The following is a 23,408-nucleotide window of genomic DNA, read 5'->3' as shown; positions in this document are numbered from 1 at the left end:
ACAATATCTCTATGACAAAAAAGACAGCATTTATATCACGTTGTAACTACACATACCCACTCTGTTCCACATTTTTCCCGTGGCTTTGAATTGTTCTTTCTGCGTGGAGCTTCCTATTGGAAAGTTGAAAGTTGATCGATGCTCTGTATTTGGTACAAAAGAATTAAGAAAGGGGTTAATATTTCTATTTCTATGACATTCGATTCGAAGGAGAATACAATAAAATAATAAAATAACAAATTAAGGAAGCAAAAAAAATAATAAATGCTCCTTTGTATTCTGTAGAAAAGAACAAAATCAACATATAGCTTATTCATATTCAGTGAATGATGAGCTAAGGGAGATTATATTGTTATTTCAAAGGGAAGAAGGTAATATAAAATATAGCGATCACACATTTTTTTTCTTCTCTAATTACACTTCAGCATAATTAACCATACGACTCCATCCATGGGTTTGCCTTATTGCAATCATTCACATGCAGCTATAGTCTATATATAATTGTAACAGAGTTCCAATAAAATTTTGAAAAGAAAAAAAATATTTATATTTTATATAAATAAAATTTAATAAACGTAGACTTGAAGAACAAGAATGAGCTGCACATTGAATCTAATAAAGATTTTATGATGAAACGCGTTCATGTTAATATGTTTAAAAATTAAACTAATGTTCTGTAAAAAAAATTAAACTAGTGTTGAACCGTTAAGATATTAGTTCATGGTTCATTAAAAAAAATCTAGATAGTAAAAAAAATTAAATTAACTAAGACAATTCTACTAAGTGATTTGTAAAGTAAAAAATCAATAATGAGATACTAAATAAATTACTATAACAATTTACATGTAGATCCTAATCTCATGTGCAGTCATTTATTCGGCTGAAAAATATTTTTGATTGAATTAAAAATACAAATTAAAATAAATGGTTCTAAAAATAACCATATATGGGTGCCATCTTCTATCTCATTTAGATCAATAATTTCCGAGGAAAAAGCAGAGTTAGCTTTAAAGGGGTTGAGTAGATGAAAAAAGCTTGAATATATAATGCATTTTTGTTATATTGTTTTCCACATTTTCTTTGGGCATGGTGGATAACGTGGAAGCATTAGGATGACAAGGTCTTCTTCAGAATTGCTGGCATCATTCATCATCCTCTTGGAAGAATTATAAATTGTAAGTTTGCAAGTTGTAACTACTAAACATGGGATTGAATGACAAGTATCACATGGCTCTGAATGGGTAAATTGCTTTTTATTCAAGAGAAATTAAAAGGGTATATAAGGTCAATGAGACTCAAGTGTTGCCCATGGTGAATATGAAACTGCACTCTTTGCAAAACAGTTAGAGGTCGCTGTTTTTGTTTGAGTTATTATATTTTTATAATATATTTTCACATTACAATTCATTCTTTCCCCCTCTATTTCTCTCCATAACATCACTTATTTATATCACATTTTTTTCTTCTCTTTTCTTCTTACCTCTTATTTTAATTGTAAGAAAATTATAGAAAAACATTAACAGAAATAAAATACTAGCAATTTGTTCAACCAAGTTGATATATGTCCTTATGCTTTAATGGAACAGTCAATGTTATACTTTCGTATTTAGGTGATAACATCTATCGAAATACCCTAATAAACTACGACAAAAATTGTATTTTTAATAATTATTTTGGGTATAGTTGTAAGAAAATGAAACTTGTTATAATTAAGCGAAAAATCTGCATGACGGTGACCATGGAAGAAGGTGGTAAGTGGTCATCAGAAAGCTAAGTAAATAATTAACTAGTAAAACTGCTCACTAAGTAAATAATTAATTCAACTAATTTTTTTAACTAATTAATGCCAACCAGACTCTAACTAAGATGATACAGCATAACAAGTTGACTTGGTGCAAAAGCACGATATATTTTTTTCAAAAAGGGCTATGCAGGTCACATCAGATTTATAGTGTATCCATTTCCGTGGGAGGAAACAAAAGTGAGAAAGGAATTCGAAGTTAAAGTAGAGAGGCATACTATGAAAGAGTTCAACTCACGACAGTTAAAGCATTGGTATCAATGTACAATTGAGGTATGATTTTTGATTTGGACAGTGTTAGTTGCACTCACTGAAACATTATGCTAACCTCATACACTCATTTATTTTAGTGGCATTTTAGGTGTTCTTTTTTTCTTCTTCGTTGGTTAAAGAACCTAACTTCATCTCTATTGATTACCATTGGGGATCGTCGTTCTTTTTTGGGTGCTCCTTTTCGAATTACTTATCTTGACATATGTTTTTTTATATTTCAATTCAATTTATAAAAGGAGAATTAAATTTATTAAAAAATAAAAATAAAAATATATAGAATTTTTAATACAATTTATATATTAAAATATTCCTAATATTTTTCACAGTAAAATAATTAGTATCTTTTTAACATTTAATTTTAAAGATGTTTTTTTGCCCATTAGAATTTACCTCAATAATGAAGGTTGGAATAGTAAGTATTAGTGAAGTTATAAGTTCAAATCTTAGTGTGATTACTTTAAAAAAATATATTTATTTTGAAATATGTTTAGAGATACATTTAGAATCACGCATCAAGCTGTATTGTTTGATTTAATTTTCTTAATAGCATTTATCTAAAATATATTATCGACCTAAATTATGAAACATGGAAACTGCTGGTTACATGAACCTCTCAAATTGTTAACACATCCTTAAAAGTGAAAGAAGTCATTTTGAAAGCAATCAGACCAGAAAAAACTACCTTTGAGTCGGACTTTTATATATTTATTTATATATTACTTTAAATTTTGATTTTTTTTTTTAAATTTCAGTGACGACTAAACATCTCATTTGAAAAAGTTACCAACATTAAGTGCTTTTTTCTTAAGTAGATTAAGTGTGTTTAATTCAACTTATTTAAGAGAAAAAATTGTTTATTTGGTATCAACTTCTGAGTTTTTTTAAATTAATTATTTCTCTAAAAATAATGCTAATCAAACATACAACAAATTAATAATAAGAAAATTGTACACGAGCAGCATGATATTATAACTAGTTTTTTTTTTTTTTGCCTTTGTATAAAAAAATCACATCTAAAAATCGCCCAACCAAGTTATATGGTTTCTGAAAGTCGCTAATATCCTTTTAAGTATGCAGTATTATGGATAAGACATTTTCTAATTAAAAAATAATGATTTTTACTACCTGATGGAACATTGAACCTAACAATTCTGTCATAATCAACAACTTAATTGAGATCCACGTTTACAGAACGTCGTCCCTCACATTTCTCTGCTGTAACTGGGCCATACTTTATTTTTATTAAGATCCATACATTAAACCTCTTTTTTCTTCTTTTTTTTGAAGAAACTTTTACACCTTGTTGAATAATCATTTAAGTAACTTATATATATATAGTCCTTGGAATACATGACAATGATCTCAGTCCCAAAAATTTAATGAGAATGGAGGCTGAAAAGTTGAAAATTGGAATGGACGTGAAACCCCACAATCAGCCCATCACATCCTTCAATTTAAGAAGATAATTACTATATAACATGGCCCAACAAAACTAAACCACTTGCTCCAGGCCCCTTTGTGCTCGTATGCATGGCTAGTTGGTCCTCAATCTTAATCTTCTCGAGAAGTCACAAACAAGGGATTTTCTATATCAAACATGCATTTAATGACTGCTTATAGTAAAATTTTAAGCATGTCATCTGCTTGTCAAGAGAGCGATAATTTCATTATCAACACAGCCAGATTCTGATGCAAGCTTAACAGGAATTTTGCCTTCTTTATCTGTGACATATGTATTGTCTCCCCTGTAAATGTTTGGCATTCTATGTCAATTTTCCAAAGTAAAAAACAACTTATCAATCATGAACACAGCATATCTGAGACAGTATATGAAGAAAATATCCATGAAACTGAAGTTTAAAATTGAAATACAATAATTAAAGGGTCAATAATGAATTACAGAAATGATATTTCCATATTAAAAAAAAGAAACTTAACTAGTGCCATTTTAGAGGTAAACAAAGAAAAACACATTTTAACGCACTGTTTCTCTCTGCTTCCCTCCCCCAAGCAAAATAAAAGGTGTAACTTTTTCTATGAGGAAATATGCATGGTAATCTGTTTACAGCTTATGCTTCTAAGCACTACTATGATTCCAATACGAAGAAACGATGAAAATAAGTGTCAAACTTATCTATCACTTTAAGGATTATAAACTTAATGTGTACGGAAATGGAAGAATAATACACTCAAATTTCATAAAGTTCTGCACGAACTCAATTGTTTAGCATATACAATAAATGTATGTAGAGCATATATATGATTTTAGTATCGCTAAAGGTTTGGTATCTTCCTCCGGGACTGGAGGCAATGTAAATGTGTAATTGATCCTTTGATGACTATAAAGTGAAGTTAGGACATAGAATACGATGATTGAAAATGTTTGGGATATACAAGAAAACGTCTAATTAATTACCTCATGATAAGCACTTTTGCAGCTGCGGTCTTCCCTTTAGTAATACAATAATGTATGTAGTGGTGCCCGACCTCTAGAATCACAAGCATTTATATTTGCCCCATGTTGTAGGAGCTGCTCCACCATGCCAACGTCACTAGTTTGGCATGCAAGGTGAAGCACGCTAGAACCATCTTGTATGGCCTCAATGGGCTGATTTTCACTTTGAGATGCAATGTTTAAATTATTTGAAGAAGCCGTGTCGAAAGAGTCATCTGCACAGCAGCTCATTACTTACTGGTTTTCCAACACCAAAATTTTTGCTGGAGTTTAGACTTCTGGAATAAGAAGACATACCAGACGATGCTTGCCAACCGATGGCATTGATGTCAAAATCCGACTTGACAATATGCTGGTACACTGCTTTCTTATCATTGCCACAGATGCTTTCCTGCACCAGTTGTGCCCGTGAAAAGACAGGATGGTTTTTCTTTGTCCGGGGAATAAATATTTTCTCAGAATACTGCAATAAGAAACCGTCAAGTTATACCTCCCACATATTAAAGTTACGTCAAGTAATACTTCAATAATTAGATTGCCACTAAATGCTAAAGGTTATTTATAAAGGTAGAAAAAAGTAAACCTATAACCTATCTAAAAGGTTAAATAAGAAATCGTGGCGTAACATGCGACACTATGCTATAAGAATTGAGAGTTGAGACTTTATGGAGTAGAGCTTGAGAAATCTAAGATAGCAAATGGAGACAGTTGTAAAGCTGTCAATCTTATCTGGTCATTCTATTAAATAAGCTCTACTTTTTTGGGCAAAAAATAAGTAATAAACTCTAAACTCCCGAACTTTGACCAAAACCTGCAGTCTGAACTAGAACACAATGTGGCCATTTACTCTATCAAAGAATATAAAATCTTGAGTAATTACGTGAAGACTCATTAATTGCATTTTTACATCTGTGGCAGTGAGTGTACACAAACCCATTTTTACCATGTCTGAAATTCAACTTAGGAGAACGGGGGAGCCAAGGATAGAAAAATCTGGACCACTTCGTCATAGAGACCTTGATATCACGTCAAAAACTAGTTCTTCCAAAAGCTGGAGTTTAAGGTTCATGAATGATTTCGTTGCATCTCTAACAACCACATGATGATTCATTAACAGGACGAACTAATAACTTGAATGAGATATTATCATATCATAAAGGTTAAAAAACTGGATATCAGCAAATCAAATATGCTGCAGAGTTGGCCATATTGGATGCCCAACTTTCAACTTCCAATAAAAGTCAATACCATAGAGAAACAAATAGAGGGTATGTTTCTAGGTCGCTTTAGTTATTTCTTAAGAGAGTTTAGGCCTGTCAAATTTTTTAGCTACTAAAATAGAACACATTTACTTACTGTTATTCGAAGTTGGAAAATATCTATCTTGTACAGGAGCTCAGTTTTTCTCACCATTTTCTAGCGTAGTTGAAAAGGCATCTTGAAACTCCTGCTGTCCCCTCATCGGCTTAACATACAATTCCAGAAGATCGACCTCCTAAAATAATAAAATATAGCACTTCTACGCATAGGTTGTGCTGAATATATAAAGGCAACTCATATGATCTCTTTATGTTTGTATTTCTTAAAAATGGTGGTATACAGCTAAGCTCTATGGAATATGCATTGGTAAAAGTAACAGATTGCCCAACTTATTTCAAGTTCTACGACAAAATAAAAATAGTAACCGCAAACAATCGCTCCACTGTAAAATTTCCAAATATCTAGACCTCTCAAATTTGTACATGACATCTCAAAATTCATAATAATATTCCACAAAAGAAACCACCAGATAATTTGTCAAAAATTATTTGATTTGAACAACCAAAAACCCTAATTAAATATACTCATCCAAATATCCTACTGATAAGACCGCCCTTGGCTTTTCTATCCTTCTTCATCCTGTTTTCAATAGGTGGGAATTCAATCATGTTATAAGCCAGATCCAGCACAATAGGATTACGGGAAATTGCCTGGAAAGCTGGAGGGAAGCCTGCAATGCGTGGTGTACACTTCACATTTGAATCACCCACAGCAGACTCATACACATCAAGTTTCTCAAGAAGGAACTTCTCCAACTGTAACAGGAATACATGTCAGAATATATCAATAAATTTTCATGCAAATACTATTAACTCCGAGATATTACAAATTCAATAGGGTCAAAACCTTCCCATACGATAGTGCATGAACAAAAAAAAACATGGTTTTTTGTATGAGAAGTAGAAACATATGTACCCGCTCAGTTCCGGTCAATGATATATTGGAAACCCTTTCAGATAGATTCTCTTGAGTCTTTTTCTCCTCCATGATCCCCGATGCATGCTCTATACAACTGTTAGATCGGCACTCATTGCACAAGTCCTCCAACTCTTTCATCATAATCTGTGAAACCAAAAAAACAAGGAAAAAATTAAAGAAAATACAAAACTAATCAATCAATACAAATGTGGGGGCTCAAGTATTATTGGTATGAATGTTGAAATGTGTGTGTGTGTGTTGAGAGAATCCAAATTCTAAAACATTAGTCTGAAACAACTACCATTAACCCACTAAGTTCCTGTAATAAATTTCAACAAAGCAAGCTCTCAATTTAGAAGGACATGACATATTACAAGAAACACAGTTAAGGAATTAACTTTGATAGCATAAAAACACTGAGTAGATCCTGAAGTTGTGAGAAATGACTTGTTAACAGAAAGGAATTAATTCAATTAAAAAAAGGTCACTTGTATAACACTCCTCTGACCCAGCACAGATCCAAAGATTACTGTCTTTATGGGAATTTGACCTCAAAGTTATCATTTGAAAATATGTTGCACTGCAAATAATAAATGCTGATCAGTGAGGTGTCCAAAGTCCACCAATTTGATCCTAAAAAACAAATGATTAAAATTACCTTATTATCACCATCCAACATTTGAAACTTTTTTAAGGCATCATCTGCCAAATTGTGAGCACGACAATACAATGCATATGCTTCAGCCCTCTTTCCAGCCACACTGTATGACTTTGCAACATAAAAGCACCTGCATGTGAGTTATGACCACATATCAATATATGTACCTTTAAGATGAGATAGAAAAATCATAAATTTAAACATCATTTAAACCAGATACAGATTGGGCTGTACTGGCCACTCACTAATCATATACATTCATACTGGTTCACCACTCACCCCCCCTAGGGCCCTCAGAAGAGGGGGGGAAGCCTAATTTTGCGAATGGGACGATCAAGATAGATGTCCAGTTTCTAATATGGCATTAGATAGAGGCTATCTAATCTTAATATTGGACTACCTATAGATGTCCAGTCTTACCAATTTCGCACTCCAGATGTCCAATCTAGAATGGGGAAGGGGAAAAGATGTCCCACATTTATATTGGTTAGGAATATGGCATTATGGCCTGAATACTCGTTATAAAACTAAGGCTATCCCACTCTAATATTGGGTTGGCCTAAGTTGTCGAAAAATGAACTTTGCTCCATGGATCTCCGGAGAGTTTCCCAGTGTAATATATATACATAAAAAAATGAGGCCTGCAATCTCCACACTCAAAATGTTCAATCCTAGACATGAGGTGGGTGTGTTGAGTTGAGATCCCACATAGACTACATATATGACCAGAGTAGAGCTTATAAAGGGCTTGGAAAAATCCTCACCTCATGAGTTAGCTTTTGGTGTTAGGCCCAGCCCAAATTTAAAAGGGATGAACAGCAAGGTTCTTAGGGTAAACAGTAATTAGTGTGTTCTGATGAACTTTCTTTTGCAAAATCTCCCAAGTGTTGTTGGTACATGTTTTTTTAAGAATATATATTTGAAACATAGCTTTCAAAAAAAATTGAAAATAGCATGAGTGTGTGTGCATTTTAGTAAGCAATTAACTAAATTTCTAAGAATGATAAGAAAATATTTGCTCCAAGAAGCAAACCTTTGGGCTCGAAAAGCCAAACTTTTGTATGAACACACTTCAGCAAAGCTAACTTCTTCTGGCTTTTTATCCCTTCCAGAATTGACTAAATCAGATAGATCAGCTGTATTCTGTCAAATGTGTGAGCATTGTCATTCAAATTTGAGGAGCATATCATAAAGAAAAATGCAGCGGACTGGAAGGTCTTTATGCAAAGAAATATTTGTTCAATTAATGCAAGTTCAAAAAAAATGGATGTCAACCTGTAGCAAGAGATCATATAAGCGAACAAGCTCTTCAGGTTTGGTGAGTTTTTCATTTTTATCATCATGACGATTTGCCAGTTTGCTTTTTGCAACCTTAACCAACAAGAGGTTGCGCTCAATGGTTCTTTCTCCTAGGACAGCACTGACAGCCTTATCAAGACCATTCAAATCATCTTTCACGCTTTCTGTACTTCCTGTAGTGGCCTAAAATGTACAGTAAATTAATACTAACAAGTAAAAAAATCTTGATAATTATTCGTAGTTAACAGCAACAAACAATTTCACATACCAAATCAGCCCGAATATAGCCTCTGGCCTCATGATATGCAGAAAAGATTTTGTCAAAAATAACAAGTCTTTTGTCTGCCGGAATTGAGTCTGCCAAGGGACCATGTACATCTTTCTCCAGCTCCTGGGCTGAGAAAAATATTCAGATAGAAACATTACTGTAATGTTATAGGCATTTAGCTACCATATGTTAAATCAAACAAACAATTACATTTTTAAACCACCCCCCCCACATGCAAATAAAAAATTATGCACTCCGCTCCACACACAAAGACACCCAATATTTGACAAAATATAATGTGTTTGAATTGAGAAATATACTTATAATGGACAAAGGAAAAAATTGTATTCAATTGTTATTCCAATAAATTTTGGCAAAGTAAAACAAAGCCTTGAAAAATAAGGATTGCAAAAAATTCAAATGTTAGTTCTCAAATAAATTTCATCACTGGTATCCACGTTGTGAAACTCATCACAGTAAGGCCATCTACTGTAGGCAACAGTGCAGTGCAATTAATTAACTTTATAATAGCACATGCATGAAAGAAAACACAACAAAAACAAAAGAATCTCACGCAGGGTAGTAAATGTCATTTTGCAGAGTAGAAAAAGAGATGGGACAAAGATGAGGTCAAGACGAATACCAAAAAAAAAAAAGATGGGGTTAAGACAGGAAAATAATATTGTTAAGAATAATCAACAGATAATTTTGTTTCCAATTAACTTGCCAGTTAATTTGTTAGGGAAGAAAGCTACCAACATTTCAGAATGGAAACCCTTGTTTTGGCATTTGATATTGGAAATCTGTGGCCAAGCCAAATGAATTCTGTCATGGAAGCAGCTTGTTGAGATCTTGCCTCAGCCATGGCAGCCTGAAACAAACATTATTCAATTCGGTATTTTTATCATAGGAAGTACATGCATGAATTCAAAAAAGCACCCTACTTGATTCAAGTAATAGAACTGGTTAATTGTAAAATATAGTACTTCAAATAATAGATAAAAGTGACTACACATGATACATTTACCGTGCGTTTGGCTCAAAGAAGGGAATGGGGGCAGAGGGATTTTAAATTTTTAATGGAGGGAGGGAAGGAAGGGAAGGATATGTCCCCTTGTTTGGTTCGGTTCACCAGAAAGAGAGGGGAAGGATGGGAAAGTAGACCTTGCAAGGGAAGGGAAGAGAAAATATGGATAACATACAGTCACACCATTATAAATAGTAGTGGAGATGAGAGGTAAAATAAAATCTCAGAGCAATTTAGCCTACACAGTCCAAAAAACTACAAATCACTTTCTCTACCCTCCAATATTGGAGAGGAGACAAAAACAAGTGGGGAGGGAGTTTAGCCTCTTCATTTCACTCCAACCAGTTACAGGCAGGCATGATGTATGTCAGGAATTACAAAATTTTCTACCCAAGGACCCTGATGCAAAGGGACTTGGTAATATAATATGTAGTAACCAACCATATTAGAAAAATGGAAGGAACCAATTGAAAATTAGGACTGCAGGAGTTCATGAGTGTGAACGTAGATTGTTCAAGATAGTATATCGATACTTAAAAGATCATCTTATGACTACATGATTGTGTCCCCTCATTGAATAAACAAGAAAATGAAAAGTCTATCTTACCCCAATGCAACATTTCCTCATAAGAAATATATGAATACATTGATTTGCAAATATATGCATGTTATATTACTTTTTCCCTTTTCCCCAATTATACATATACAAAAGAAATTTATACCAACCTCTAATTTAGCTTTAAAAAGGTCTAACGCAGGACCTTCCACATCACCGATTTGTAAAAGTTCAGAGGCCTGTAAATTTGACTGACCAATTTTGTGAAGGCAGTATCGGATACTAGGTTCTAGTTCCTCAACTCGCTCACGACACAAAACTTGGTTATCCAAATCTCCATATTTCCCTAATTCCTCGTATACAGCCCTATTAAATAAGGACATGGTTAAAAACTCAAGCAGGGTGAGCAAGAAAAACATAAACATCCCAAAAGCTGGTATGCTATATCACAGTCACAAACTAAACAAGTGTTTGCCATAAGAAAACATATATTATCAAATCAGTCCCAGTATCAAATCAGTCACAGACTAATCTCATTCAAGCAAATAGTTGTTCCCTCTTTTATCTTTTTTACCAAAAAGAGCATCTATTTCATGTTCTTTTCAAGGCAATATGTATGAATCATGGAACCAGGGTCAATGTACCTAGCACTTTTGAAGTTCTTTAAAGCCACATCCCAATTCTGATCTTGCTCAAACAACAAGCTCCCTTTCATATAGGATTCATAAGCCTAAAATTCAGTGAACAACAAAAAGAGAAAGGATGTTCATTTTCATCGACAGAAGATAAATAGTTATCCACCTTAGATTAAAAAACAAAAGGCTAAAACCTCCAAAGTATTTACATTTTAAATAGCATGTCTCCTCAAAGTTTTTAATAAATTGCTAAATAATTATCAAACAAAAACAGAATAGGTAACATATCCCATAATGTGTAAGTTCAATTTGTTTAAGGAAAAAAACTAATGAAGTAAAGATGCTAAACTGCAATTTTAAGCACAAAACTGAAACAGAAATGTAATTGAGGGATGAAATGAATTGAAACTTATCCCTGTTCATGAACTTAAAGAATCCTTTGGCCTTCTTAATTCTCATGTGTTGATATAAATCTTACTTTTTTTTCTAGGTTTACTACCTATTTAGATCAAACCAAACAGTTAAAAATCAAAAAGAAAATACAAATAAAAAAATATGGTTCCATAAATAAAGGAAATATAGACGCTTGAAATGCTAGCTAGTTTATCTTCTCTGAAGCAATGGATTGTAAAAAAAACTGCACCAGGAGAAGGGGGAACAAAATACTGCAGTAAACTAGCCATAATTAGATGGGGAAATAAAAGACACACCTCAGCTTCTAAAGATGTTCTAGAATCTGCTTTGACCGCACACAATAGTGAAAACAAAGTAGCCCATTTTACTGCTTTCCGCAACCTACCAATCAAATATATGCGTTGACGTGCATTTGGGCCATTTGGAAGCTGCCTTTTCTCCATGGCATGACTCCAAGCTCTCTCTGCTGTATAGAGAATTACATGAAGAAACCTGATTCGAAACCATAACACTTCCGATGTTGGACATAAATGTACAATTAAAAAAGTTGCCAGACAGATGAAATATTTATTTTCCTTTTTCCAACAAATTATTGAAAAACATTTTGAGAAAAGCAATAGGAATAAAGACAAAACAAGGTATAAATGATGGTTTCATAAAGTATTTAGGGATTTGTGATTGGCTGAATCACGAGCCTATTGCAGAAGGAAGAAGAGGAACAGGGCTAGGATGCAAAGCAACAGGGAAGGTAGTGGAAAATTTTCTGTTATACTAGATCCCACAAACATGCACCCGGAAGCAGCACAAGGGAATAGTAGATGCTGGAATCAGTCGTGAATGTGAGGGAAGGGAGGGGGAGAGGGCAACGAAGATAGTAAGCCTGACAGCAAACAACCAAATAGAGCCAATCCCTTTAATATTCTTGCCTTCCATAACACAATTTAAAACTAAGTCAGCTACAAAAAGGCACCAAAAACTTATATCCGAATAGAAAAATACCATAACTAAAGCATACCTTACTTCAGTGACAGTAGACTCAGTTAAGGCCTTTTTTGCATATTTGCCACGACCATGGGTAAACTTCAACGATTTATATAACCTCCTCAAACGAGCTGTGCAATACCTCCTACAATATTGAGAGAAAATTAAGTCTATTACAAATCGATATAATGTTTCAACACGATAGCTAAAGCAACAACAGGTTGAATCACTGGTTTCTACAAGTTGAAACAAAACAATCTCATAAATTTTAAATGGCTGGTCCATAATGCTAGAAGACTCTAAGGCCATAAAGCACCAAGGAGCACACAATTTTAAAGGAAATTTTGTTATTCACAGCATTCAGAATAAAAGCAAAACTGACACATCAACAAACATTTTCAGCTGTTTAGAAATAGAACTAGCACATTGAGTCTCCCAGATGAATCATTCTTAGGGATACAAATTTACAAAACACATCTACAGGCACAGATTAAATTAAAAAAAAAAAATTAACGCTATTTGACATCGTGTTAGCAACTATACAAACACATACCTATAGCGAGTGTAGTCTCCATGGCGCAAGCCATGCTGCATTTGCGCAGATTTTAAGAGCTGCAGCACTGGTAATTTTTAAAACAAAAATATTAATTATTAATTATTATACCAATCACCAAAGTTCACTGTTCAATGCTGTATTTTCCATTTCGTTGGCGAAAGGAATAGCGCGGAATGGAACAGCAATGCAAAATGAAGGAGAAAACAAACCGTTGATGGAGAATTTGGGAACGATCTGATCGGAACTCGTCGATTTTGGAGCGTCGATTTCCATAGCGGACGCTCGGCTCTCCTTTCCCATCGAGTCCTGATTAGTTCGAAACGTTCACACGATCAGTGAGCAAAAGCGGGAAAATGAAATTGAAGGTTCGATTGAAGAGCAACGACAACGCTGCAACAGATCTCGAAATAAGAATAGGGGATGAGACAAACCTGGCCAGCGAGCAAGGGCTTCCAGTGTCGTGAAAGGGTCGAGGTTGAAGCGAAGTGGTTTTTACGTGCGCGGTGACAAAAGCGCACCGAAAATGAATATGAATGAAACTGTCACTGTGTATGCAAGTGAAGACCGCCGGTAAAGAGATAGATACGCTGTAGTCTACCCATGTGTTCAAATGGGCCGGGCCAGCCACTTTGATCTGTGGTCTGAGGGCTTTTTCTTCCTGCACCTCCTATTTTGGAATATCCCAACATTGCCTTTCCTTCCTCCGACCCCTATTTCCCCTGAACTCGGTGAACTGGAACTCCATTAACATGTATACTACAAACTCTAGCAATCATGTCGGGGAATACATTATATAAGAAAAGAAAACATGATATAGATATAATCATTATGAGCAGTTGTTCCGAAATGCATCTCATAATCTAGAAATGTATTTCGGAATATCTAGAAATAATCATTCTTGAATAGGTATTCCATAATACATTTTTGGATTATTAAAGTTGTTTTGAAATGCATACTTGTTTCCCATAAAATGTATTATAGATACTTGTTACGAAATATATTTGTAACATATATGTCTCGGCCTAACATCCTCTTTCATGGATATCAACCTAAACGCGAGTGTCTTGTGCAAAATGATAAAACATGAACATGAGCGCCACTCATTTGTTTTGGTAAAAGTCATTCCTAGCACGTAAACAGTTTCCAAGAATAAAATAATTTCTCATTTACTGGAACAAGTAATTTATAATCTAATTCATTTTGACATAGGTGATATAGTGAAGTACCATTTTGGTTATATGAGGATTTTGTTGGTTAGTTTTCATTTTCAAGCGCAGTATGGAGAAGTAGGACCCACGAGAATCAGGTCAAGACGTGGAAACTGGAATGCTATCTTATCCTGGATAACATTTCAACTACTTACTCCCACTCTTCAGTCATACAAACTCAAAATCACAATGGCCTTCTCATCGTCCATATGGTCTTCTTCCATCTTTGTTCCCAACCCAAACAGAACCACCATTTCCACTCGATTCTCTCACACACCCTCCAAACCCCCTCTCTCGCCGGCATTCGCCATTCCGCCGCTCTCCACGGCCACCGCCACGGACGTCTCGGGCGTCATCGACGGGACGACGATCGCGGTGGTCAGCGGGGGGTTCGTGGCGGCACTTGCGGCGGTGCTGTCGCTGACGGACCCCGAGCGGCGGCGGCAAATGCAAGCGGAGGAGGTGGGCGGCGGCGACAAGGAGGTGGTGAGGGAGTACTTCAACAACTCCGGGTTCCAGCGCTGGAAGAAGATCTATGGAGACACCGACGAGGTGAACCGGGTTCAGCGCGACATTAGGTTGGGTCACGCCAAGACCGTGGAGAACACGCTGAGCATGTTGAAGGACGAAGGGTCCCTTCAGGGAATTACGGTTTGCGACGCTGGGTGCGGTACGGGCTCGCTCTCTATTCCTCTTGCTAAAGAGGGCGCTGTTGTGTTCGCCAGTGATATCTCCGCCGCTATGGTTGCTGAAGCAGAGAAACAGGTTAGTTACCGTGCTTTCCTTTCTTAACATTTACTACATTGGTTAACGCTAGTCAACCGTTGAATTTTTGGGCTTTGTTCTTTTTTATAAAAAAAGGCTAAATACCAAATAGCCATTAAGTACTAAACATCTTTAAGGATTAATTTTTCTATAAATTGTATTTTTAGAATATTGATTTAATATTAAGTTATGAAATTCAAAAATAATTTATCATTTTTCATGCACATCATATATTAAATTTAAATTTATGATCTTTGTTATTATCTTGGTTTAAGAGATCAATGAGGATTTATCCTTTAAAAAATCACACAATTTGAGATTATCAAATCAAACAAGTTAATAATACAATTAAAATAAAATATAAGAGTCATATAGCAAAATGAGAATTTACCCTTTGAAAAACCACGCAGTTTGAGATTATCAAAGCAAACAAGTTAATAATAAAAATAAAATAAAATATAAAGAGTCATATACCAAAATGAGAATTTACCCTTTAAAAAATTAGGCAGTTTGAGATTATCGAAGCAAACACAAACTAATAATGTGTTTAACTCGTTTAGGGGGATTTAGTTTGTATTTTTATTTTCTAAAAATTATTTTTATTTTCAAAAGATTAAAATTCTAAAAATATGTTTAGTTTGACTTCTTGTTTTCTGTTTTCAAAAAATAAAAACAATAAAAATCTTTGACCCAAAATGAGGTTCTTGATTTCAACTAAAAAATACTAAAAATGAAATTTTATTATTTTTGTTGGTTTGGAAAAAATATTTTTAGGGACAATAAAAACAAAAATTCAACCAAACACATTTTCACGATCATTTTTTATTTTGAGTGAAAATGAGAACAGAAAACAATCAAATCAAACACTCCCTTATATACCACATTAAGCTTAAATTTGCGTCATTCCTGAAATAAAGCAATGATTTTCTATTTGGTGCAGGCAAAAGAACAGCTTGTAACCAGTGAAGATGGTTCCGGGCCTGTGATGCCAAAGTTTGTAGTGAAGGATTTGGAGAGCTTAGATGGCAAGTATGACACGGTGGTCTGCCTTGATGTTTTGATTCATTACCCCCAAAGTAAAGCTGATGGGATGATTGCACACCTTGCATCATTGGCCAACAAGCGATTGATTCTGAGTTTTGCCCCAAAGACGTTTTATTATGATCTGCTAAAGAGGGTTGGAGAGTTGTTCCCTGGTCCTTCAAAGGCAACAAGGGCATATCTTCACTCCGAGGCAGATGTAGAGAGAGCATTGCAAAAGGTTGGCTGGACCATAAGGAAGAGAGGCTTAACCACTACTCAATTTTACTTTGCTAGGCTTATTGAGGCTGTTCCTATGTAGTGGGGATTGAAAGGTGAGTTTTGTATAATTAGAGGAAATTCTTAGTGTAAATTGTAAGGCCTTCTATTAAATGATTTTGTATGCTATTATTCTCCCACATGGACCGCATATAATTCTATTGTGTATATTTCTTCGTAGCGTAGAATATGCTGACGAATTGAGGCTATGTTTTCTTGGGGAAATAGACTGAAGTGGTTCATAATAAATTTGTGTGGAGCTAGTGAGTTGGCGGTCCATTGGGTTGGTGGAATGGAGGCAAGCTCCCTATAAGTTGTTCAGACGTTACAACGCTTATTACTCAAGCTGCATCTAGAGTAGAAAGAATAAACATCAACCACATGAAAACAAATAATATGAAGAGTAGTATTCCCCAAAAAATGAGGTAAAAAGCTGAGAAGTACTAATTTAAAAGAGGAAAAAAATGATGATGATGAAATCTAGTGCCTAATTAAGTTCTTTCATTTGTCTTTTGATGTGAATTCATTTATAGCTTGTCAGCAATTTTTGTAAGAGCATCTGTGAGCTTGCCAAGGGCTGCAACTATAATATCAGTTTGCTGCTTCTGCTGGTCCCTGGCCAATTGGTAATTTATGTTCTGAGTCCCAATATGAGCTTTTAGTATGTCACTGTTCCTCCTTAGTAGTTTGGTAATGTTGTTGAAATCTGTGCTGTCCTCACTAATGTCCGATGATAACCGCTTTCTCTTGTATCCCATTCCCTCCTGGAATATAGGTTCCCTCTGAATGCCTGAACCAAAATATACTTTACATGAGATTGTGAAAAAAGGCCAATTATGTTGGAATCGAATTCGGTGCAGTCTACTTTTCGTGTATTCACGCAATCAATGAATCATAATCAATAGATGAAGATTGGACAACTCAAATCTCAAAATGTTTTATAACCAATTTGGGTGTGTTTGAAAAACGTTGGGTTCAATGTGTAACCCATGTTTTTTAATTTTTCCAATCCAACATATAGTTACTTTTCAGTTTGCCGCTTTGGAATGCGTGAACGAATGATTAGAATCTTTCAAGCCACAAGCCAAACATGTACTTTATCGAAATAAAATATGAGTCATCACATATTCGTCTAATGATTACTTCACTGATTTATCTCTGAGGTTTTTTTTGTTTTTTTTTTATGTATTGTTGAATCACTTGTTAATCAATTAAACAAAAATATGCTCAGTCATGAGTTCAAGGAGTGACCATGGCGTATAATATGAATGATTAAAGCAATTTTTTCGCATGCAAAACTGATAGTTTGCAATTGGTAGCACACTCCTGGTAAAAATACATGTCATTCTTTTATATCTAAGTAGGATCGTCGTCTATCTAAAATGATATTCCAAAAATCCACTTTAATAACAGCCAAAAAAATAAAGGTTCTTGGTCTATTAGTCTGTATTAAAAACCCAGGCCATGGTAATGAAGTAGTAATTTTTTTATGATCAAATGCACAACATATGCAGCACCCAATTGCCAGATGAAATACTAATGAATGGTATGGTTCGCTATTTGTTGAGCCAATTTAGAGTTTTATGCAACGATTGCATATAAAGAGTTCCGCTTTGGTGTAACAAAAAGCTCTTTGAAAAGGGAGAAATAGACAACAAAAAAAGGTGGAATGATATAAAAATATAAAAATATGCTGAACAAACTTTACTATAAAGTATAAACACTAAAAATTGCTTCACAAGTCAAACTGAACGATTTCCACAATTTAAAATGTTTGACTATATTCAATGGACAGGATAGTAACCAACACATAGTATGTGCACAGCAAAAGTGAGTTGATTTGATTTACCAGGATCGTAGTTCCCTTGGTAAGATGGCTGCTGCTGTACTTTCTCTGCTTATTAATTTAAAGCAATAACAAAACAAATGATCAGTTAATAAGAAAAGGATCATGATAGACATTGTAATTATGGAACCATTTTTTAACAGCACAAACAAAATGAGTACTGTAATGTAATTTATGTAACTTAGTACCTGGAGTAGGCAGTGTGAGTATGGGTGTCCTTTTGAGACTCCCTGCAATGCCTTTTTGGCTCATGAGAGATATAAGATTAGTTGAATGATTAAGAAAGAAAGGAAGAAGAAAAAAAATGCACATATGATGCTCATGATAATAAAAACTAATAAACCAACAATTAACATTTATTAACAAAAAAAACACCTTTTTTTGGTGTTTTCGGAAAACCATTGATCATATTTCCAGTGATGTTAGTCTCCATGTTTTCCTCCTCAGTGCTCCATCCCATTTTCTCACCATCAAGAATCTCCACTTTATTTGGCGCCATCTTAACGAGTGTCAAGGGAAATGCAACAGTGGTGCACACCCCTCCATCCAACACATTGTACACCACAGAATCAAAGAACCCCGGCAACTTCTTCTCCTTCCTCACATCATTTCTCATTATCCAAAACGATTCACTCTCCTCTCTTACACTTGATTCCCACTTCTTGATCTTCCTGAAATCAGTGAGAAGATTGCCCCATCTTTTCCTGCACTGAACAGCCCCTCTCTTCACACCTCTCTGCTGACACAGCGACGACACCATGTCCCATTTCGGATCAGTTTGAACGTACCCTGATGCTGATCTGAATCGACAAACTTGTTCTCCACTTTCTACCATTTTCTTGGACTCTATGAGAACAAGTGTTTCTTGTCTTGTCCACCGAGGGTGCCTTGTGGCTTTGATTCTTTGAGTTGTTGGAGTGCTTTTTGGTTCACTCTCTGGTGCTTGTGTTCCAATCACTGGGGTGATTGCAGACTCCGAAGCACCTTCACATATTTTCTCTGAATCTTGTGCCATAACTACTTGATCACACACTTTGTTGTGTCACTCGTGGACTTTGAGGATTGAGATGAGAATTAAAGGGTGGTACATATTTTTTTTTTTTTTGAAAGGCACAGGGTCATATATATACTACTAATAAAAGTGTGCTTTTACTATGAGTTAATCAACTTCCATAGATTTTGCGATATTTTTCGTGCAGGAACTTCTTTCCACTTGTTATTATTTTTCAAATGTAATATTTTTTTAAAAATCTCGTGTATTATTTAGGAAAAATAATTTTATTTGAATTAGATATGACGGACTATCAATAACAAAAAATAATACGGCACTTTCTTACACTGAAAAATTAGGAGTGTAAATATAATTTTTTTATACCATACACCAACAAAATTATAATAACATAATTTTTAAGATAATCATTATAAAAATAATAATAAAATTATTATATAGATATATATAATTTTTTATTTATGATTAAATGATAAAATAAAATTCAATGCATTAACTATTTTAAAAAAATTATTGTGATCCGAAATAACCTAATTCCGCCGATCTTCATGACATATGTCACGTTTTTCTTAAAATTATTATTGTTACATTCACATAGAATTTAATTAAAAACACGTCTTAAAATTTGTGGCATATGGTAATTTTTTTTTTAACTATATACTTATCACGCGTTATATGTGAAGATTGATTGAAAAAGGGTGGCATCCCTTGTACGGTAATTTATCGTGGACACTCAAGAGGGTGCCCTTTCCTTCCAAGTAAGGAGGCATTTACTGTGGGCACAAAAAGCACCAAAAACATGCTTTGAGGAAAGTCAACGGCCCTTAATTTGTAAAGGTGTCCTCTCCTTCCAAGTGAGGGCCAGACCTGATTTTGATGGATTCTACTATCTATATAATAAAACACCTATCCATATATCTATCTATATATAATAAAACAATGTACACTGGAAATTATCTATATAATAAAATAATGTACCTGAAAAATTACCTCAGTAACTTTCTTCATTTACTGGCAGAGGACGGATTAATTTAATCTTCTTACAGAAACTTGTTAATTGCACTCCGCTTTTTGATAAGTCCCCAGTCTTTATTTTTAAATCTTAAATACCCATTATGTCTTTTTTTTCATCTCTGTGACACATTTCCTTTTTAAGGCATGGACAACCGTATTATCCGTGTGTACGCACGAGTATCATATTAATTTGAGATGAAAACTTAATATGTGATGAAGATAAAATTTTGTGGCTGGATTTAGATTGATTTGACAAAATAAGAATAAATAATATATATTTATTGTATTCAGTCAAAAAATATATATATTTATGGTATATTTTTTGGTACTTTTGTTTAATTACAAATTAACATGAATGATATAATTGTTAATTTTTATAATAATTATTGAAAATGATTTCTAATTAATTAGTGGTGTAAAAATTTAACTAATGCATGCCTCTTTAACTTCTAAAACAATCTAATCAGATTTCATTGTTATCTTCAAAAATCCTCTATTTGTTTTTAAGTCAACATTTTTTTATTATTATTAATCAGTCCAACAAAAAAATCTTGAGCTAATAAATGAATTATTTTAATGTGTAGTTTTTCATTTAATGGATGGAATTTATTATATAAAAAGTCATATGCATAATAAATATAAAAAAAAATGTTCAAAGGATTAAATTTAATAATAAATCGCAACTTGGCATAAATAAAAAATCACAAGTCAAACTAACTTAATTAAATTTGAGAATGAAATAGAAAAAAACTAATATAAATTCAGCATTTTTAATGTTTAGTTAAATTTTAAACATTAGAAACAAAAAAAAAACTTGAACTAAATAAAAATATGATTTCTTTTATCTATAATTTTCAAATAATAGTTCATTCATTTTTTTTATCAACTTAACGGTTTGAAACGATTTAGATATGTTCATAAATATTTTAACTAGTCAATAATAGTATATAGTATAAATCATACGAGGAGTGTTTACCGATTCCAACTATTTTCCAAGTTCCTTGTTTTTTCCTTATTTCCCTTTGAATAATGTTTTCAGAAAAAGCAAAGAATCGGATCTTCAAGACTCAATATCAAGAAAATATTTCTAAACTTTTATTAATAAGATGCATATACCTGTTATGGTAGTAACGGTCTAATAAAATTAATAGTAGCAGGCAGCGGGTTTGGCAAATATCAAGAAGAAGAAAAAACATATCTCTCCAAAAAAGGTTAAAATCAATGATATTCACACACTATTTTTAATTATTTCATTTTATATTATTATCTTTTTTGGTAATAACATATGATAAATATATTTTTAATGCATTTCTTTCATAAGCAAGTATTTGTGTAAGAAAAGTGAACAGAAAATAACCATAAAAATAATTTTATATTTGTTTTATTTATTATAAAATATTAAACTGCTTTAAGCTTTTAAAAGTAATGCCACTTTTTATTTATCCTTTATACTCTCGAAGAAAAGAGGATATCAAAAGGCATATTTTCTCTTTTTTTTCTAACGCACAAGACCACAAGACCCTTCATTAGAAGTAGAAAGCTAAATCCAAAGAGGCGTCGAAGGGTCTCTTTTGTCTACGGGCTTGGATTGGCTTAACGAGCATATCAAAGTTTTTGATTTGTCGTTGTCTGAGATGACAAAGTCAACACTTTTAACCTGGGAGACAACAACGCTTATGAGCTGAGAGATCACCCTGACTTTTGACGAGACACTTTAGAAAAATATTGTATCAGACAGTTAGGTCTTGAGTCTGTAATGTGTCATTCAATTAATTATTCAAATATGATATGTCCTGTGTTGAAAAGTTGGTTTGGGAGGTGCTTGGTCATGCTTTTTTGGAGCTATAATAATTTCAAAACCAATTGTAATGAGTGAGAGAAAATTATGAAAATGGATACAATTGATATTTGTCCCTACATGTTCTTCTAGTTACTGGGTTATATAGTGTAGAATGATATTAATTTCAAAATAAGATATGGCAATTTTTTGTGTCTACACTCTACTACTTGGGTTATTATCAATTCTCCATTGGAAAAACATGCCATTGGTGACTGTCCAGAGAAATTATAATCAATGTCAAAGTTATAATTTAATGATTATTATAGCTTTCTGGTTTTAAGTACCCATCGCGGCATCGTATTAAGTTTATTGTGATAGAATGTATATATATACTATTGAATTCTGAAAAGGTTGCTTCTAATTTAACGATTATTATAGTTGCTTGTTTAAACTTCAAATACCCACCATATTATATATTTTGTGATACGATGTATATATCTTTTATATCAGTTATATGAGCCAAAAAAACTTGTTGCCAATATAACATTCCCGATACAATGTTTTCCAAAAAAAAAAAGTTGTAATTGAACATAAGTCTATATAACTCAGTTATCCAGTAGCAGAATGCATTTCAAGACTCAACTGATGCAATTTTTTTTTTCTCATGAAGACTCACTACTTGACTTGATCAAAGAAAAACTTAAGGTGTAACTTACAAGTTGTTAACACCATTAATGTTTTTTTTAGAAATTGGTCTTTTGATATTTTGATAATCTTAGATCAAAGACCAAAATCATTGACGGTGAAGATTGACAAAATTATTAATGGTAAAGATCGAAGATTAAAGTTATCAATGATATAGATCAAAGGTTAAAGTCATGGACGATGACGATTTAGTAAAAATTTATAACAGCTAGGAATAGTTATAATTTATACTCTATAAATATATAACTTATATTTTATAATAAATATTAAAACTTGTAAACATCTTGTATCCTAAGTTTTTATAACACTCAAGGATTCACATATTTGTACAATGTTTTTAACTATTTGTTTTTTCTTCAATAGAGTAAACTCTTTCAATGATATCCTCCTATTCCTATAACACTAGCCTCTTTCTTCTTTTTATAACATTTTTTATTTAATGCATAGTCTTATTTTGTTCGATTATACTTATAATCATATATTTTAGATCCAGTTGAACATTAAAAATTTAACATATTGATCCATAATAAATGATCTATCAAGAAAATTCAGGACCTTTAAAAGAAAAAATTGTCTCATTTCTTAAATTTATATGAAATTATGATGGTTGACGAAAATAGA

At 33.4% G+C, this 23,408-nt stretch overlaps 3 protein-coding genes across 12 annotated transcripts; 1 reads left to right on the top strand and 2 right to left on the bottom strand.

Moving 5' to 3' along the window:
• Window positions 1–3,377: 3,377 nt before the first annotated feature.
• LOC100777159 (signal recognition particle subunit SRP68) lies at window positions 3,378–13,878 on the bottom strand. 7 transcript variants are annotated; one of them, XM_041017870.1, is made up of 17 exons: window positions 13,593–13,862; window positions 13,371–13,467; window positions 13,159–13,225; window positions 12,640–12,750; window positions 11,921–12,116; window positions 11,220–11,305; window positions 10,746–10,941; window positions 9,752–9,863; window positions 8,993–9,120; window positions 8,701–8,907; window positions 8,459–8,568; window positions 7,426–7,555; window positions 6,765–6,911; window positions 5,473–6,604; window positions 4,827–4,992; window positions 4,491–4,744; window positions 3,378–3,819 (listed from the first exon to the last, which is right to left on the bottom strand). In XM_041017870.1, the coding sequence occupies exons 2-14, from the start codon at window positions 13,459–13,461 to the stop codon at window positions 6,374–6,376; spliced, it is 1,812 nt and encodes a 603-aa protein (XP_040873804.1). In that variant the 5' UTR covers window positions 13,462–13,467; window positions 13,593–13,862; the 3' UTR covers window positions 3,378–3,819; window positions 4,491–4,744; window positions 4,827–4,992; window positions 5,473–6,373. The 7 variants fall into 7 exon arrangements, with proteins under 7 accessions (XP_040873804.1, XP_040873803.1, XP_040873805.1 ...); XM_041017869.1 differs by having other exon boundaries at window positions 5,886–6,604; XM_041017871.1 differs by having other exon boundaries at window positions 5,940–6,604.
• Window positions 13,879–14,482: 604 nt separating this feature from the next.
• On the top strand, window positions 14,483–17,214 carry LOC100819913 (magnesium protoporphyrin IX methyltransferase, chloroplastic). Of its 4 annotated transcripts, XR_415356.4 has the most exons (4): window positions 14,483–15,134; window positions 16,075–16,489; window positions 16,615–16,858; window positions 16,967–17,214. XR_415356.4 is itself a non-coding variant. In XM_006584623.4 (3 exons), the coding sequence occupies exons 1-2, from the start codon at window positions 14,559–14,561 to the stop codon at window positions 16,474–16,476; spliced, it is 978 nt and encodes a 325-aa protein (XP_006584686.2). In that variant the 5' UTR covers window positions 14,483–14,558; the 3' UTR covers window positions 16,477–16,489; window positions 16,620–17,214. The 4 variants fall into 4 exon arrangements, 3 of the variants coding, with proteins under 3 accessions (XP_006584686.2, XP_014634103.1, XP_003532350.3); XM_006584623.4 differs by having other exon boundaries at window positions 16,620–17,214; XM_014778617.3 differs by having other exon boundaries at window positions 16,615–17,214.
• Window positions 16,961–19,425, bottom strand: LOC100798417 (trihelix transcription factor ASR3). The gene is made up of 4 exons (XM_006584624.4): window positions 18,655–19,425; window positions 18,468–18,518; window positions 18,283–18,327; window positions 16,961–17,223 (listed from the first exon to the last, which is right to left on the bottom strand). Exons 1-4 carry the CDS (start codon window positions 19,292–19,294, stop codon window positions 16,961–16,963), a joined length of 999 nt encoding a protein of 332 aa, XP_006584687.1. The 5' UTR covers window positions 19,295–19,425.
• Window positions 19,426–23,408: the final 3,983 nt, after the last annotated feature.

The sequence above is a fragment of the Glycine max genome, chromosome 8 (assembly GCF_000004515.6).
Source record: "Glycine max cultivar Williams 82 chromosome 8, Glycine_max_v4.0, whole genome shotgun sequence".
NCBI classification, from domain to species: Eukaryota; Viridiplantae; Streptophyta; class Magnoliopsida; order Fabales; family Fabaceae; genus Glycine; species Glycine max.
This window is presented reverse-complemented; position numbering and strand designations above follow the sequence as displayed.

Bases quoted from the DNA above. Each gene is read 5' to 3' on its own strand.
- LOC100777159 (XM_003532306.5), bottom strand. From the start codon at position 13,461: ATGGGAAAGGAGAGCCGAGCGTCCGCTATGGAAATCGACGCTCCAAAA. The intron at 9,121-9,751 runs GTTGGTAGCTTT...TATTTTTCTCAG, and splicing joins AAGGGTTTCCATTCTGAAAT to CCCAGGAGCTGGAGAAAGAT. The intron at 6,605-6,764 runs GTACATATGTTT...TTCCTGTTACAG, and splicing joins CATTGACCGGAACTGAGCGG to TTGGAGAAGTTCCTTCTTGA.
- LOC100819913 (XM_006584623.4), top strand. From the start codon at position 14,559: ATGGCCTTCTCATCGTCCATATGGTCTTCTTCCATCTTTGTTCCCAAC. The intron at 15,135-16,074 runs GTTAGTTACCGT...TATTTGGTGCAG, and splicing joins TTGCTGAAGCAGAGAAACAG to GCAAAAGAACAGCTTGTAAC.
- LOC100798417 (XM_006584624.4), bottom strand. From the start codon at position 19,294: ATGGCACAAGATTCAGAGAAAATATGTGAAGGTGCTTCGGAGTCTGCA. The intron at 18,519-18,654 runs GTGTTTTTTTTG...TGAGCCAAAAAG, and splicing joins TCCGAAAACACCAAAAAAAG to GCATTGCAGGGAGTCTCAAA. The intron at 18,328-18,467 runs GTACTAAGTTAC...ATTAATAAGCAG, and splicing joins ACTCACACTGCCTACTCCAG to AGAAAGTACAGCAGCAGCCA.